Below are 18,255 nucleotides of genomic sequence, written 5' to 3' on the forward strand. Positions count from 1 at the left end.
TCTAACCACCTCTCGGCGTCCCCCCTCTCAGGAGATATATACATACCTACAATCAGGGGAATATCCACAGAGTGCACTTGGATATGCCAGTTAGTGATTTATTGCAGAGGGGCTACTATAAGATTTTTCTTACAGTTTATACTGTTCACTGTATATATGTTTCACTGTTTATACTGCCCTTTACCAGTGCTGCTAATACTAGGTAAAAGTTGTGTAGTACCACAATGATCTAGGTTAAACTGCCATATATATTGCATTCAAACTTTACCTGTTTATTAATTTTTGTGCATTGTCATTTATTTTGCCTTGTGATAATAAACTTTATTCACAACTAAGTAGCCTATTTTATATATGCTAATATATTTGTGGGTAATTTGCCAATACTTGAGTTCATAGGAATTTGCAGCATCTCAATACCCAACAAGGTGTGTCAGAGGGGACGAAGCAGTTCTCAGAGTCATGGAAAAAAGCAGAGAACCCATCAAACCAAACAACTCTTTTAGGGGTAAGGATTACTACCCTTTTATTCCACTCAATTTACCCAAAATTTAAACCTGGCAAGAGAGTTGGGGATGCCATGGACTACTTCCTTTTAAAAATGCTAATTTGAAGAGCATTATTCTAATAGCTGGTTTCATATTTTCTCTGTCAGTTACTTAGAACAAGCACACAGATCAGAAATGTAAGATGAAAGTCAGGATTCCTAATCTTTATGCTTTTTTTGGGACAGCAAGTCACAATTTTGAAGCAAGAGGATCAGTATGATAGCCAGGCAGCTACCATTTTCCTGAATTAGAGATCAATGGTAAACTCTGTATTTCTCTCATGATAAATTTCCTTTAGGGTGTGTGCACAAGAGCAGTTGGGTGCATCTAAAAAATTTCATACAGCTCTACAAGAATGCAAAAGCAGTGTCACAGTACTACTTACAGTGAGCCCTCAGGCGAGCAGGTGACACGGGATCCCCCAGGGCATGGAGTCTAAGGGCCAGCTGGTATTCTGCCAGGGACCCCCTTAACAAGGGTTTGGGCTTAGCTGTGTGCTGACCCCAGGTCACGACCCCTGGGTTCACCCTGCTCGCTAGGGGAGTACCAGAATACACTGTGTGACAGGACGGATGGATGATACAAAGGAGAGCCAGATGACGAGTCGAGTTGAGGCCTGGGTGGGCTGCAGACAACATAATCAGGAGGAAAAGCTGAGTCGGTACACAATAGATATGGTTACACAAAGGGGGCTCAGAAACAAGCATTGCTCAAGCAACCAGAAGCTGGACTGGAAGGAATTTAAATAGAGAAGCTCATGAGGGGCTGGACAGGAAGTAGCAGGAAGGAAAGACATAATTAAGCAACAGGTGGAGCCGGCGACACCCATAGCTGCAGAGTGTAGCAGAGCTCAAACACAAGCTAGTGGAACAACAGGTGTCAGCTTCCTTCGGGAGTATTTGGAGTCCAAAATTTCTTTAATCTCGTTCTGATCTGTGGTATCAGCCACAGGAGTGGGGTGAGAATAAGGGCGAGAGAAGCGATTTAGGACCAGTGGCCTGAGCAGGGAGACATGGAAAGCATTGGGTATCCTGAGATGAGAGGGCAGACGGAGCTTGAAAGCAACTGGATTGATCTGACGGATAATAGGAAATGGACCAATAAAGCAAGAGGCAAATTTCATTGAGGGCACCCGGAGTCGGATGTGCTTAGTAGAGAGCCAAACTCTATCACCAGGCAGGAGCCTGAAGGAGATGATGATCTGCTGCTATTTTATGTCTGGAAGCAGCTAGATGAAGATTCTCAGAGACTTGTTTCCAGATTGAGTTGAAGGACTTTTGGGTTTCAGCTGATGCTGGTACAAGAGGAGAAATGGGAAGAGGAAAGGGATCAGATGGATGCTGTCCATAAACAGTGAAGAAGGGAGATTTTCCAGAACTAGCATTGGAGTGAGGGTTTAGAGCAAACTCTGCCCAGGGCAAAAAGTCCACCCAGTCATCTTGGTGGGCTGAGATGAAGGCACGGAGAAAACCTTCTACATTTTGATTGACATGTTCCATTTGCCCATTGGACTGGGGATGAAAGGCAGAATAAAAATACAACTTAATCCCAAAGGAGCTGCCCAAGGCTCTCCAAAACTGAGCAGTAAATTGAACTCCTCTGTCAGAGATGATATGTGAAGGCGTCCCATGAAGACACAGTATCTCCTTGATGAAAGTTGTGGTAAGACTGGGAGCAGACGGTAGGCCTGGGAGAGGAATCAAGGGACACATTTTAGAGAACCGATCCACCACTACCCAGATGACTGTAGAATCTGTAGAGGGAGGCAGATCTGAGATAAAAGCCATGGAAATACAATGCCAAGGTATATCGGGAGCTGGTAAGGGCAAAAGCAACCCACCAGGGACGTGGAAGATTTGGATAGTACACAAACCGTACAAGTTTGAACATATTCCTTGACATCCTTACGAAGAGAAGGCCATCAGTAATGACGCTGAAGAAGGTCACAAGTACAAGGTATGCCAGGATGTCCAGAGAACTTGGAGTCATGTGCCCAAGCAAGGAGTTTGGGACGAATTGAGGAATGATGGGAACAGGATCTAGGTGATTCTCAGAATCGTTGACATCAAACGTCCTGGACAAGGCATCGGTTTGTGTCTCAGGGATAGGTATAGAGTAGACTTGGCCTCGGGAGGAGAGGTCCCAGGTAACAGATCAATGGAGCAGTCATAGTCTCTGTGAGGAAGAAGGTGATCAGCGGACTTTTTGCAGAAAACATCTCAGAAAGACTGATATTGGGAAGGCAACATGGGAGTTGTGGAGGTCTCAGCCAGAGAAATGGAAGAAGGAGGTAGCACCTTGGAAATACATTGTTGCTGACCCAGAGGACCCCAAGCCAATACTTGTCCAGAATTCCAGTCAAGATGCGGGGAGTGTTTCTGCAACCATGGAAGTCCCAGGATGATGAGACTGGAGGATTTAGGCAGAATTAGGAAAGAGATCTCCTCAGCATGCAAAACCCCAATGTGAAGACAATAGGAGGGGTTTTAAACTGGATGGGGCTCATAGGCAAGAAGGAGCCATCTACTGCGGTCATGGAAAGGGGTTTATCCAAAGCAACAAAGGCAATGCCCAACTCGGAAGCTAAAGATTGTTCAATGAAATTCCCAGCAGCACCAGGGTCCATGTATGCGGAGAGTTGATAGGCATTTTGAGCCCAGTGGATAGCCACGGGAAGGGTGAAGCGAGGGAAGCAGACAAAATTAAAGGATCAGTCTAGATCACCTCCCTCCGAGTGACCTAGACCCTGGATTTTCCCGGACGGACTGGACAGGAGTTCAAAAGATGTCTTTTATCGCCACAATAAAGGCACAGGCCCAATCCCATGCGTCGGCCATGTTCCTCGGGAGTGAGGCGAGTTCGCCCAAGTTGCATAGGTTCTTCCAACGTGTGAGAGGTTGAAGACGGAGAGGGTTCCATAAGTCTTTGGACTAACTGCGCAGGAGGCCAGCAGGGGGATGACTGGATATGGATTTCTCCAAGGCCCGCTCCTGGAAGCGAATGTTTATTTGAATGCTCAATTCGATTAAATCATCCAATGTAGTAGGAATGGTGCGTCCAGCGAGTTCATCCTTGACACGTTTAGATAGGCCTTGCCAGAAGGTAGCAGTAAGGGCCTCATTATTCCATTTGAGTTCTGCGGCCAGCGCACGGAATAGAACTGCGTATTGGCCAACTGTCATTCCTTGCTGACGAGGACGAAGGAGGGCCCCAGCAGCCAAAGACACTCTGCCAGGCTCATCAAAAGTTTTCCAGAATGCATACAAAAAGAGCTGGAGGCTGGAGGTGATAGAATCGTGTGATTCCCTGAGTGGGGAGGCCCAAGCTAGAGCATCACCGGAGAGGAGAGAGATGATATATGCGACTTTGGTGCGATCAGTTGGAAAATGGTGGCTGGAAAGTTCAAAGTGCATGGAACACTGATTAATGAAGCCCCGACATGACTTAGGGTCGCCAGAAAAATTAGGTGGCGGCGGCAGATGCAGGCAGGGATTGCCAGGTGTAGCAGGTAACACAGGAGTAGCTGATACAGAAGCAGGAATGGGAGGAGCTGAAGTTGCAGAGAATTGCAGACAATCTCGATGGGAGGCAAGATCCTGAAGGACCGGCATTATTTGCTATTGATCTGCTTGCTGGGAATTAAGCCTCTGAACTAGATGTTGCATTTTATCCTTGGTCAGTGGCCGATTCTTAGAGGTGCTCATGGTTTGAGCAAACTGTCACGGAAATACTTACAGTGAGCCCTCAGGCAAGCAGGTGACACGGGTGTGGAGTCTAAGGGCCAGCCGGTATTCTGCCAGGGACCCCCTCACGAGGGTTTGGGCTTAGCCGCCCCCCTCTGACGTAACACAGGTTTCCATTACATCAGATGGGGGGGGCGCGGTCATCCGCACGTCACTGGGGAAGCCCGGGTTTCCCCTTGCATTAGAGGGGGGTGGGGTCAGGTGACGGGTGGCCCCGTCCTCCTCAGCTAAGACCTGTCAGGCTGGCGGGATTTCCACGGTGTCTCCGGCGGGGACAGGTTGCACTGCGCTGGACGTCATCGGGAGAGATCACCCATCGCTGGACCCCAGAGAAGAGATCAGGCATCGCTGGACCCCAGAGAAGAGATTAGCCATTGCAGGATACCAAGAGTGGATTACCACTGCTGGAATTTTTTTACATTTTTTTTAGATTCTGATAAGTCCCCTGCCCGCAGACCCCCACAACCACCGGCCAGGGTTGTGTGGATGAGGCCCTTGTCCCCATCAACATGGAGACATGGTGCTTTCAGGGGTCACAGACCCCCAAAGCATCCTCCCAATGTTGAGGGCATCTGGCCTGGTACGGTTCAGTAGGGGGGGCGCTCTCTCATCCCCTCTCTTTTCCTGTGGCCTGCCAGGTTGCGTGCTCGGATAAAGGGTCTGCTATGGATTTTTGGGGGGAACTCCACACCATTTTTTTTTCAATTTGTCGGGGAGTTCCCCTTAAAATCAATACCAGACCTGAAGGGTCTGGTATTGATATTTGGGGGGAACCCCACGTCGTTTTTTTTAATTGATGCGGGGTTCCCCCCTTAATATCCATACCAGACCTGAAGGGCCTGGTAATTGAATTTGGGGGGAACCCCACACATTTTGTTTTTATCAATGACTTTCAATGACTTCTCTGTATTACGGGGAGCCGACAATTCATTATAGCCGTGAGTGCTTTTAAATTACTTTTTTTCCTGCAGAAATGACACTTTGTGCAGGGACAGTTTTAAACATGGGAAACATGTGCCCCTTTACAGGCATACTATACACACCCCCTAGGTATGAAATTAAAAGGAATATTACACTTTTATTGTTTCACTTTAAGCATTATTAAAATCACTGCTCCCGAAAAAACAGTAGTTTTTAAAACTTTTTTTTGCATTGATACATGTCCCCTGGGGCATGACCCAGGTCCCCAAACACTTTTTATGACAATAACTTTCATATAAGCCTTTAAAATTTGCCCTTTAGATTTCTCCCATAGACTTTTACAGGGTATTCCGCGGCTTTTCGAATTTGCCGTGAACACCCCAAATTGTTCGCTGTTCGGCGAACGGGCGAACAGGCAATATTCGAGTCGAACATGAGTTCGACTCGAACTCGAAGATCATCCCTAGACACCATTAAAGTTCATGTGCGTGTAAAGGCCCAATACTTTTGGTACTATAGTGTATCTTCATTGTGAGATCAAAGCTACTTCCGCTTCGGACTACAATTTCACAGGTTTTGGAGATTTCACATCATCTCTACTGTGCTACTCACTGTAGACAGAAGAAGATGTACATTTGAGGAAAACAAGAGACATAGGGATTTGGCACTTAAAAGAAAACTGGAATAAGGAGTTAATGAATATAGCTGGAAAAAACATGAAAACTAATATGAGGAATAGAAATAAAGTACCAGTGGTATTTTACCTGATTGGGAGGTAAGCCACAATTTGCAGCTACAGCATCCATTATGGTCTCAGTAACCAGTCCAGTCTGAGGAAAGCCAAAGCCTCTAAAAGCAGTATTAGAAGGCAGGTTGGTCTTACAAGCCTTGGCACGGCAGTTGAGGTTAGGGAAGTAATATGCAGTATCCATCTTCAGTAGGGCCACTATAAGTACCTAACAAGAAAGACAAGAAAGGCATGAAATCGGATTAGTCATACAAAATTCCATTAATAAAACATGCAGCTAATTACAAAGATTCCCCCATTAAAACATAAGGCCTTACAAGGAGGCAGTAGCCCAGAAATGCTTTGCCTAGCAAAAGAACCATAAAGCAGACACATACAGACTTGATGCACATCCAAGCGTCACAAGATACCATTTTATTACAGTATTAAGTGGGTGCCTGGTTCTTCTCTGGAGGATGTTGACAGTTGGGAAACCTGAATTGATGGCCTGTCACCACTGGCCACAGATTGTGGCCTGCTGCTAAAATACTCTGGCGCAGCTTCCATTACCCCAGTGAGATTTCATTATTGGGGTAAGACAAAGGACAAACGCAGATTATTGGCCAAAGAAGAGCTTCCTCAGAATGAAAAACATGGTTTCAAATAAAGATATACATTTGTCTACAAATGTTCCCAAAATCCTCAGTTTACCATTTAGTGCTTCTTAGAAAGTTACAATTAAAAAAAATGTTTTTAAAGCTCTATGACACATTTTGCATTCATGTGCAAACTGTGCCATGCTATCACTTGTCCCTTTTGCAATCATTAATGTGTAATGCAAAACCCTTTTCCATTTTAGATAAGAGTAAGGGAGGGTTATAATTCCTACCAGTTTTTTGCAATCTGTGTCCTATTGGGGAGAGTTTCCCTTTGCTTCTTGTCCCATAGCCAAAACAAGAAGTGAGAGGAAACCCCTCAAGTTAGGGAATCCTGGTGTGTCACAAGGGCCACCAAATCTAGTGTCCCCATTGCAAAATGTCCCCTATATTAGTATTTTGATGTCAACCCAAAATTTGGGATTTTCATTTACTTTTTATGATAACCGTAAACAAACAGCACAAATGAAGAGGGTGTTTCCATGGATGCAGTGTACTGTCCATATTAGCTTGTTTTATTATATATCTATTCTGGAAAGGAATGTATTGCTTTATAAATCCAATAACCAAAAATTACAAAAATCACCCTGAGAGGCTTTAAGAAACAAAATCAAACCTATTTTCAAAACAGAATATTTTATTGGATTATAGTGTAGGAAAATGTTCTTCTTGAGCGACAGTATTTCAGAAAGATTCTGAACAAACTCTGGATTCAAGTAGAATTCTAAACAAGTGTCTATCTAGCTTTGGATAGATTATTTAAGGGTTAGAACGTGTCAAGTTTTTTTTTGCTGCCTGTGCTCCACTGGGAAGATCTAACCTCACTTTTTTATCTCCAGAGGCAGCTCTCTAATTAGGCAAATTAGACGTTGCCTAAGGCCCCGCACTCCCAGGGGCCTTGCAGCCACCTAATTTTGCCTACCGTGTGTGGTAGTGAATGTCCCCTGGTCAGTGCCCTCAGGGTCTTTAAAAGCCAGCACTTCGCTAAACTAGTTTTCTGTCCACTTGAGCACTGCCAAGAGCTCAGGGTCAGCAAGTGGCTCTCTGTATTCCCCTCCTCTGGCTTCTCCCCTTCTGCAGCACTCTGAGAATCTCCTGCCACATGCATACAGAGCTCGGATAATGCCCTCATCGTCTGAGCAGCTCCCTGATCTAATAAAGGACCTGCCAGAGCTGGCACTTGGCCATCATCAAGCCACAAGATACTGCACATGACACTCCTGCCCGACACTAGTATCTCAAACAGAATTGTAAAGAAATCCTAAAAGTAGGGGAACTCATTTGTTCGGGTGACTATTTTCTTTCTCTTCCTATCCCAGTTAAAAAGGCTTATAGTATAGGAAGTGATTTGGTCTTTGAAATTGGCAAACACTTACCTGTGCATGGTCAAGTACAATTTCTGCCACAACAATATTGCTTCTTGTGTCCCTGTTGGTGTTGTTTACCTCACTTTGTGTGCACATGGGAAAGGATGAGCTGGTAATCTCTCAAGCAGGGCTATTGACAACAATGCAAACCTATGCAAATTCCAAACCCATTCTACTCAACCAAAAACTAGTAAAATGGCCAAGAACCTGCTTACATTTTGCTTGTGTAAACCAGCTGCTGAAGCCAGCTTTATAACATATCAGGATTATTTCTACTTTTAAAATAATAATTCAATAATTCTCATAGTCCCATCATCCCTTTCTATCCAGCCATTGTAACTTTGGATTTGCAATAAATACTTTTGGACTCCTAAACCATTGATGTGCTGCTGGGACTTCTACATGTCCACACTGGAATAAACCTTCACCCTATATCTCCTATAAGTCTATACATTTTTCACCTGAAAATATGGAAAGTTTTTTCCACATTAAAGAACTATGATCTGAAAATCTTTTGAAGAATTGTTGCTGGTGCTTAGACAACTTAGACAACTTACGGCCTATTACTGTAACAAGGTTTTGCCTATAAAATATTTAATACAATTATGGAAAAAAAAAAATATTGAGGAATACGTAAACAGGTGGCATTTCAGCTGGTGACATGGGGAACAAGTAATAAACTCACCAACACAATTTGCAGTGCATACTTGTTTATGGCAGAGCAAATAACGTGCACTACATGCTGAAAACTACATTTTGCAAAAGGTACAAAAAAAGAAAAGATTTATCTTACCAAAATTGATTCATCAGGGGTGCATCCAGCATTGGCGTAAAAAGACACATCAGCTCCTACTATTCTACCATCCTTCATAAATCCCACCTATAACAAGAAAAAAAAAAAAGTTGAAAAATGTATCAACCATCTTACTTCATTCCTAAAGAAAGATCTTATTTTTTATTTTCCTATAACTTGCTTTGTAAATCCCCTTGAATGGATGACGACCAGCAGTCATCAACATGTCTTCATTTCGCTCCAGAACACAACGAATAGGCCTTTTGAGCCTGCATGAAAACAAAGAATTTCCATTTAAGTTTTTCCTTCTATTCTGTTACGTCAAAAAAGCTGAAAAGACATAGGTTAAATATTGTAGACATGCAAAACTATAGGTTCCAAACATCAAGTTAATAATTGCAAAAATAAAATACTCACTTCCGGGCAGCTACTGCTGATGCACTTGCAAAGATACCTGGTTTTGTAATCTTTCCTCCAAAAGCTCCCCCAACTCTTTTTACTGTGGATACAATCCTGTTAGATGGAATATTAAGGACTGCAGCCACTGAAAGCTAGAAAAAGGAAAATTAGTCAAACTGAGAATGTTCCTGTAACAAATGTAAATGTAGATTCATTTTACCAGTAGCAGAGAGAGGATATAATCTATGAAAGTAGTATGATTGTAGATCTAGTTTGATTCAGTGGTAGTGCAGCTACAACATTCTCTTAATATTAGACAGATGGCCCCAAATTACACCCCTGGGAGGTATAAATTGACATCTGAGCCACAAAGAAAAGTCCTAGTCATTTCATCTGCAAACCCAACAAGAGACAGTAAGAAGGCCCCAAACTATTTGCCATCAATTGCTTTAGGCCAGAGATCAGAGAAATTTATTTCACCTCTCATAAAAACTAAAATTATAGTTACAGAGAGATAATAATACACATTGTATACATTTTGGGGTTCATTAACAAATAAAATGGTTGGTGTAGTGTATAGAAATCTTAAAGGAATCTCCAAAACAGTTATATGAAGCCAGATCGTGACAGCGAAGCAATGATTGGTCTGGTGTTGAAAATCCAATCCTAGACCCAGCTAGTAGAACCATTTATCACCCATTTAACTCTGGACCCTTCAGTACACACAACCATACAGTGGGCAAAGAGGAAGACCCCCCCTCCCCAGGTTTGATTGGTCAAGGAGTAAAATCCAGCCCACATCCATATTTCAATAAATTGAGGAGCATAAGAAATGGTGGTGTGAGTAACAGAGCCGGTCCAACTGGTGAATTGTGGACATTCCTGACGTGCTCCTGTCACCGGATAAATTGATAAGTTAAATTGAAAAGCCAAACTGTATGTCCCTTTGTCTTTTTTATATTTTTTCTAATTATCTTTCTTTTGCATATTTTATACACTGCCTACTTTTAAGAAATGTAATTATATAATTAATATAACTGGCTTTTGTGTACTAAGATAGTGTACTAGCTATCCCCAGAGAAAATGTTGCATTATAGTGTCTATATGCTCTGTCTAAGTGCATTGCTAATCTGCATGCAATTGCACTGTGTGTTGGCTAATTGCATGCAGATTGTAAACTAGCAGATCTGCCATCTAGGCATTTATGATTGCCTAGCAGACCAGTCAGAGGACAAACTGCTATGTGGCAGCAAGCTACTGTGAGTCGTATGTCTGGTATGTGTGTGTGTGTGCGTAATAAGAAGAGTCACTAACACAAGGGTTCTAGCTTGTAAGATAGCTGGAAGAATCCTTGACTGCTCCCCAACCCTAGAGTGCACTAGATTGCATGTAACATTTGTATCTGCCTGGGTGTTGTCAGCCAACTAGATTGGAGTGGAATCTCTAGTGGTGGCCAGAGGTAGTGCAAGCTGTAAAAAAAAATTCCAGCTAGTCTTATGCTGGCCATACACTATATGAAAAATTGGCTGAAATTCGGTCATTTGGACAGTTAATGGGCACAAAATAGATAATCATTCAGATGTTTTTGAGCTGAAAAAACGAAGGCCAAGTTTAGAAATTTTCTGCCGAACGAACGATAAATTTAAAGGTTCATGTGTTTTCTGTCCGAACTGGTATATGTAAAAAAAAATAACACAAAATGCGTTCATTTATGTCCACTGAAGGATTTATCGGTCATGATATGATGGCACTATTGTTTGCTCTCAAGGCCGAATGTTCGTTTTTCGAAAAATGGATTCGGCCGATTTTTTGTATAGTGTATGACCAGCATTACTTGTTTTAAGTATGCTCCCTCTCATTCCCTCTTTCACCAGTCAAGGGCCTCGCCCCAATTAGCTAGCCACCACTGGCTTGCATCCTTGACAGTTACCATGAGGAAACTGATTTAATCAGACTGCCATCAGATGCTAAATGACCTCATATAACAAGTCTACAGCCTCAAGTCTCAATTCACAAAGCTTCAGAGCCGGTTCACACAGGGGCAACGCGACTTCCAGCGCAACTTTTGGAGGCAACTTGAACACGACTTGAGTATGAATAACAGCGTGACTTGGGGCGACTTCAACACGACTTGGGGCAACTTACAACACAACTTTAAGTCGCCCCCAGGCCAGGCAACTTTGGCCATAGCCAATCACAGAATAATCAGTTCAAGGGGGAACTCCACACCAAATTTTCAATTAAAAAAACGGTATGGGTTCCCCTCCAAGAGCATACCAGGCCCTTAGGTCTGGTATGGATTTTAAGGGGAACCCCCCTACACCGAAAAAATGGCGTGGGGGTCCCCCCAAAATCCATACCAGACCCTTATCCGAGCATGCAGCCTGGCTGGTCAGGAAAGGGGGTGGGGACGAGCAAGATTAATAAGGGGCCCCCAGATCCCGGCCCCCACCCTATGTGAATGAGTATGTGGTACATCGTACCCCTACCCACCTGGGGAAAAAAGTGTCAATAAAAAAACACACTACAGGTTTTTAAAGTAATTTATTAATTAGCTCCGGGGGCCTTCTTCCGAATTCGGGGGTCTTCTTCTGAATTCTCTACGCTGTTAGGCCTCTTCTCCCGCTCTCCGGTTCTTCTGCCGGCTCCTCCGCTATCTTCTTCCAGCTCTTTTGCTAGCAGTGGCCCGGGCTTCTGCGTCGTCTTCTTCCCTCTTCTCTTCCTCCGATGTTGAGGCGATGCTCTCTCCAGCTGTAATGCCGTGTGAGCGGTGCGCAATGACTTATAGGAATGGGGCGTGGTCACAGGTTGATGTCACCAGTGACCCCGCCCCTTATGACGTCCCAGTCCCAGCATGCCCCAGGACTTTACATCATAAGGGGCGGGGTCACCGTGTGACATCACCCAGTGACCATGCCCCATGCCTATATAAGTGGCTGCACACCGCTCACACGGAGATTCGACTTGGAGGCGACTTCCATTGATATCAATGGGTACAAGTCGCCTAGAAGTCAGATTGAAGTCGTACAGGAACCTTTTTTGAAGTTGGAGCGATTGCTGTAGTGTACATTAAGACGGCTCAATTCACTACCATTGATTGAAAAGCGCAACTTGGGGTGACCTGAAGTCGGATCCCAGGTTGCCCCTGTGTGAACCGGCTCTTAGCGTTTATTTTAGTAATTTAACAGTGATTTTCAGTTCTCAGACACACCTGAAAATAAGTCACTTTTCTGTCACTTGTCCTGGTGCGTTAAATTTGTGGCTTAATCCTATAGTATTTGAGTTATATACATAACTTATACAACTGGTTAGCAATGACTGTTGAAAAAAAAATGATGAAAAAATGAAGAAACTAACCTGTGCAGTTGTGGGATCTTGTGTGGATATGTATATGTTTAATTCATCATCCTCTCCTTTTGGCACAACAAGAACAGAATTTGTTTCCAAGTAGAATTGTTCCTGACCACCAATATGGATCTCCCCTATAAAATTACCAAAAATACCTTAAAGCCAACAGATTCACATCAGTGATTAGAGATAAGATAAATGAAAGCAAGATGAGCATTTTTTGGGGATTGATATATTTCTATCAGATTCATCTACATAACTAGGGATGAGCTTGATGTTTGAATCGAATGTAAGTTCGACTCGAACATCAGGTGTTCGCCCGTTCACAGAACAGCAAATATTATGGGGCGTTCGCAGGAAATTTGAGCGCTGCGAAATGCCTCATAATGCACTGCAAGATCTTGTGACATCAGAGGGGGCGGGCTCACTCATATATGTCACCGGGTGGCCCCGCCCTTGGTTATATAACAGCTGTCAAAGCGAAAAGATGGCAGTTGGCGGGATGCCTCCCATGGTGGTGGAGTTTTTTCCTTTTTACGGGACCGTCTACGCCGTGATTGATGATGAATTTACATTGCGGGACACTTTTTTTTTATAAAGTAATTGTCAAAAACTGGCTGCTGTCATTTTTACTTTGACACTTTTTAGGTGACTGGGTAGGGGTACAATGTACCCCGTGCCCATTCACATAGGGGGGACTGGGATCTAGAGGCCACTTTGTTAAAGGGGGCTTACAGATTCCGATAAGCCCCTTAAACTACCAGGCAAGGGTTGTGGGGATAAGGCCCTTGTCCCCATCAACATGTGGACAAGTTGCTTTGGGGGGACCTCAAAGCACCCTCCCCATGTTGGGGGCATGTGGCCTGGTACGGTCCAGGGGGAGGGCCTTCTCTCCTCCCCCCCTTTTCCTGCGGCCTGCCAGGTTGCATGCTCGGATAATGGTCTGGTGTGGATTTTGGGGGGGACCCCACTCCATTTTTTTTTTAATTTTGGCGGGAGTTCCCCTTAATATCCATACCAGACCCCAATGATTTTCTATGTATATTGTCGGGATCTGGCAAAACATTACAGCTGCAAGCAATTTTAAATGACAATTTTTACTTTAGAATTACTTTAGAATTGTCATTTTGCTGTGGTACTGTTATAAACATGGGGAAAATGCGCTACTTTACAGGCACACTAAGGGGACCCCCCGGCATGATATTTAAAGGAATATTTCATTTTTATTGTTTCACTTTAAGCATTATTAAAATCACTGCTCCTGAAAAAAACTGCCGTTTTTTTGCATTGATACATGTCCCCTGGGGCAGGACACGGGTCCCCAAACACTTTTTATGGCTATAACTTGCATGTAAGCCTTTAAAGTATAGGAAAAAATAAATAAAAATGTATTTTACATGCCTCAGCCCCAGTGTGAAAGGGGTGTTAGACTGAGATCAAAGTGCTCACATGACTGCTGATCATTCTCTGTTTTCAGTAAGCAGAGAGTAGTGACCATCAGTCATTGGCTCTTGGCTCTGCCCCTCCAGTACTCTCTGGAGTGTCGGGCTGTCAGAATTAAAGTCAGAATCATTCCAGAGTCTGCTTCTGCTCAGAAACATCAGCCGACAGCTGATTACGGGTCACATAAGTGCACTCCAGTGACCCACACCAGATGTACAGCCAAAGCACTTTTTGCCCTACTCCTCCTGTGGGTCACTGGAGTGCATTTGGTTCTGCACTCCTTTGACCCATATTCAGTCTTAGCCTGCTGTTGGCTGACATGTGTCTTCTTTAACCACTTGACCTCTGGAAGATTTACACCCCTTCATAGCCAGGACACTCTTTGCAATACAGCAATGATATCTTTAACTGACAATTGCGCGATCATGCAACACTATACCCAAATAAAATTGAAATTATTTTTTTTCCCCACAAATAGAGCTTTCTTTTGCTGGTATTTGATCACCAATGTGTTTTTTATTTTTTGCGCTATAAACAAAAAATCAAAAAAACAGACATTCTGCTATAAAACATATCCAGTAAAAAGAATTAAAAAAAATCTAATTTCTTCATAAATTTAAGCCAATATGTATTCTGCTACATGTCTTTGGTAAAAAATCCCAATGATTGGTTTATGCAAACGTTCTTACATTTACAAACTATGGGATATATACTGAAATATTTTTCTTGGGTGGCGATCAGCGTCGGGACTATGATATTGCAGCAGTCAATCGGACATTAACTGACACTTGACATTTTGCGGGAACCAGTGGCACTAATACAGTGATCGGTGCTAACAATATGCACTGTCGCTGTACTAATGACACTGGATGGGAAGGGGTTAAACATCTAAGGCGATCAAAGGGTTAAATGTGTGCCTAAACAGAGAGAACCTGTCAGAGTTCAAGAGGGAGGAAGGGAATCCGACGACAGCAGTCTCTTCCTATAAACTTTATTGATAGAATTAAAAAAATATAAATGAATCAAAAATGGCAGACTACACAGAATATTTAAAAAGGGGCAACGTTGCCACTAAAAATACACACATCTTTGTTCCATTGGCACACTGCAAACATGTAATACAAAAGACGGTTATGTATTAAGGCTAGAGGTCAGGTTAGGTGGAAACACAGGAAACCGCAGTGATGTCAGCCTTTAAACGGCTATACATAAACACTGTGGACATCTGTTCCTCCCATTTACCTATGACCTGTTAATAGTGTTAATAGGAATAACAATATCACAGCAGTGAAATAAAACTCCCTCCACTGGGAGTAGATGGCTGAGAGGGCAGATTCTTTGTGTGTAAGGTATCACAGGCTGACAAGTAAAAAAGTTCCAGTATGCGCTGAATAGAAGCCTGCAGTTCCCTTCGTGAGTTCCCTCTGTGAGTTTTTTAACGTCCCATACACATGGTTGCATTTTCCGATAGAAATTGTTTGATGGGAGCTTTTTGTGGAAATTCCTACTGTTTGTAGGCTCCATCGGACATTTTCCTTCGGAATTTCGGATCTCAAATTTTCCGACAACATTGTGTTGTACACAATTCCAACGCACAAAGTTCCACTCATGCTCGTAATCAAGCAGAAGAGCCACACTGGCTATTGAACTTCATTTTTCTCGGCTCGTTGTACATCACTACGTTCTTGATGTTCGCAATTTCCGACCAACTCTGTGTGACCATGTGTATGCAAGACAAGTTTGAGCCAACATCCGTCGAAAAAAATCCATGGATTTTGTTGTCGGAATGTCTGATCAATGTCCGATCATGTGTGTGCATTATAGTACATCTAGATCCCATTCAGGAAAGTCAGTTAGTGCTACTCACCTTTAACATGCTAGTGGGTGGTCACCACTAGTTGCGGGGCTACTCAGAGTCTAAGCCCTCCAAGCATGTAGAGAGGTCATAGAATAACCACTGCAGTTAACTCTGCTGTATAGGTGAACTCCTGAGTGGAGTATCGATGTATTTTAGGAGCCTGAGTTGCTCTGGTGAGAGCCTCTAATCTTGCCAATGTGGCTGCGAGTGTAGTCTTTTTCGCTTTCTCTGGGCAGCATGATAGGTGGTGATATGAGGGGGCTGGAGTGATTCCAGGTACATGTATCAGTGCAGGCTTCTAGCGAGCCAGCTTCTTGGGGCGTTCCTTCCAGTCCTGGTTGAGCAGGACACTGTGGGCAGCAAAAGATGCTGCGGACCAGCTGGTGGAGGGAGTATGGCATGTGCAGAGAGAGACCGGGTGAGTGTCGGGGGATGCACCTATGGGTTTTGTCCACTAGGTGCCGTGGACTTCCTCTGGGTAACGTGCCTGCCTATGTCTCTGGCTTTTAAGCTCTTTAGGGTATTCACTAGGTAAATCTCCAATAGAGCATACCCTGTCCTCGGGCTTCGATTATTAACCCCTCCCAGGGTCCAGATAGGTGTGTAGAAATTGAAGGCGGCAGAGCGCCATCTTGTAAACAATTAATAAAGTGCAAATATTTATAGTAAGAGCAGTACATATATACAGTACTGCAAGGGTATTTACACCCACTATATTATGTATTTACTTATATATTTGCGAAATTCTTAATTTAGCTGTATATTTGTCAGTGGTGTCTGTTCAGTCAGTCGCACACACGGGGTGTAAAGATAGAGGAGGAATGGTAACCATCTAGTTATGGTGTTAAGAACACCTGGAGGTTCAGCTCATCAGTCAACGCTTTGGGAGCCATAGTTCCCAAATGGTAGATCCATTATTTTTCGTGCTGTATTGAAATCCCTTCTGCTGGGTAATTTAAGGGCATAAAAGCCCTTAACTCGCAGGCCATCAGATTGTCCATTATGGTATTTGGCAAAGTGTTGGCCAAGCGGTGTCAAATCGTCCTTACCATGGATGCTGGACAGGTTTTCCCCAATTTGAACTCTTAGGGAGCGCTTTGTTTTGCCAACATAATATTTGTGGTAAGAGCATTCTAATATAGAGTACTCGTTTAGTGTCACAGTTGATAAATTGCTTTATCTTGTCTTCCACCTATCTGCATTGGTGAAGGAATCTGTTCTGTGCACCAGTTTGCAGATATGGCACTTCCCACATAGGAATCTGCCTTTAAGTTCTGGGAGATCAGTCAGCCAGTCACGTGAAGTGGTCCTAGTGAATTCAGATTTCACTAATTCGTTGTGAGGTTCTTGGCCCTTTTTTGCTACCAATTGGGTTCTAGGACCAACAATATTTGCCAATTGGGGTGAGCGAGTCAGCAGGTGTAAATTTTTAGTAAGTATATTATGGACCCCGTACCATTGGGAGCCATAGGGGGTAATAATTCTCACGGGGTCTGAGTGTTCCCTTTGGGACTGTTCTATAATACGTTTCACTTTTTGCAGGTCTGATCTTGGTCTCTGAGATGCCTTTTTTATGGATTTTCTCAATGTTTGATACGGGTATCCTCTCTCCCAAAATCGCCCATAGAGCTGTGTAGCTTTAGTTTGGTGGTCCGGGTCTAGTGTTTCATGTTACCACGGGTTCTCTCCCTACCTTATTTAGTCATCATTTGTGTTCAGGAGTTGAAGGGATTGGCAGTCAGTACCTCCCAATCTCCTGGTACATTTTAGTATCCAGCACTAGGATCCTTTGGTGTGCTTTTTACCAATCCATTGATGTTAAATGTGTGCCTAACCAGTGTTTGTGTGGTGCTTTTACTAGGGGAAGCAATGGATTTGAGTCCCTGTTTTATAGGAACACAGAATCCCTCCCTTCACCCTTGTCAGAATGGAACTCTGCCTTGTTTACATACAGTGCCTTGAAAAAGTATTCATACCCCTTGAAATTTCCAACATTTTGGCATGTTACAAGCAAAAACGTAAATGTATTTTAGTGGGATTTTATGTGATAGACCAACACAAAGTGGCACATAATTGTGAAGTGGAAGGTAAATGATAAATGGTTTTCAATTTTTTTTTTACAAATAAATGTGAAAAGTGTGGTGTGCATTTGTATTCTGCCCCCCTGAGTCAATACTTTGTAGAACCACCTTGCACTGCAATTACAGCTGCAAGTCTTTTTGGGAATGTCTCTACCAGCTTTGCACATCTAGAGAGTGACATGTTTGTCCATTCTTCTTTGCAAAATAGCTCAAGCTCTGTAATATTGAATAAAAAGTGTCTGTGAAGAGCAATTTTCAAGTCTTGCCACAGATTCTCAATTGGATTTAGGTCTGGACTTTGACTGGCCATTCTAACACATGAATATGCTTTGATCTAAGCCATTCCTTTGTAGCTCTGGCTGTATGTTTAGGGT

At 43.3% G+C, this 18,255-nt stretch overlaps 1 protein-coding gene across 1 annotated transcript in view; it reads right to left on the bottom strand.

Moving 5' to 3' along the window:
* The window catches only part of LOC143924363 (aldehyde oxidase 1-like), a 258,253-nt gene that overhangs the window by 61,767 nt on the left and 178,231 nt on the right, over positions 1-18,255 (bottom strand). Inside the window, exons 21-25 of the mRNA XM_077448643.1 lie at positions 12,509-12,633; positions 9,170-9,303; positions 8,934-9,021; positions 8,753-8,839; positions 5,974-6,165 (exon numbers count right to left, since the gene is read on the bottom strand). Of these exons, the coding sequence (XP_077304769.1) occupies positions 5,974-6,165; positions 8,753-8,839; positions 8,934-9,021; positions 9,170-9,303; positions 12,509-12,633 (626 nt within the window). The remainder of the gene's footprint in view (positions 1-5,973; positions 6,166-8,752; positions 8,840-8,933; positions 9,022-9,169; positions 9,304-12,508; positions 12,634-18,255) is intronic.

The sequence above is a fragment of the Lithobates pipiens genome, unplaced genomic scaffold (genome assembly GCF_037356315.1).
Source record: "Lithobates pipiens isolate NorthernLeopardFrog02 unplaced genomic scaffold, aLitPip1_a1.2 Scaffold_22, whole genome shotgun sequence".
Taxonomy (NCBI): Eukaryota; Metazoa; Chordata; class Amphibia; order Anura; family Ranidae; genus Lithobates; species Lithobates pipiens.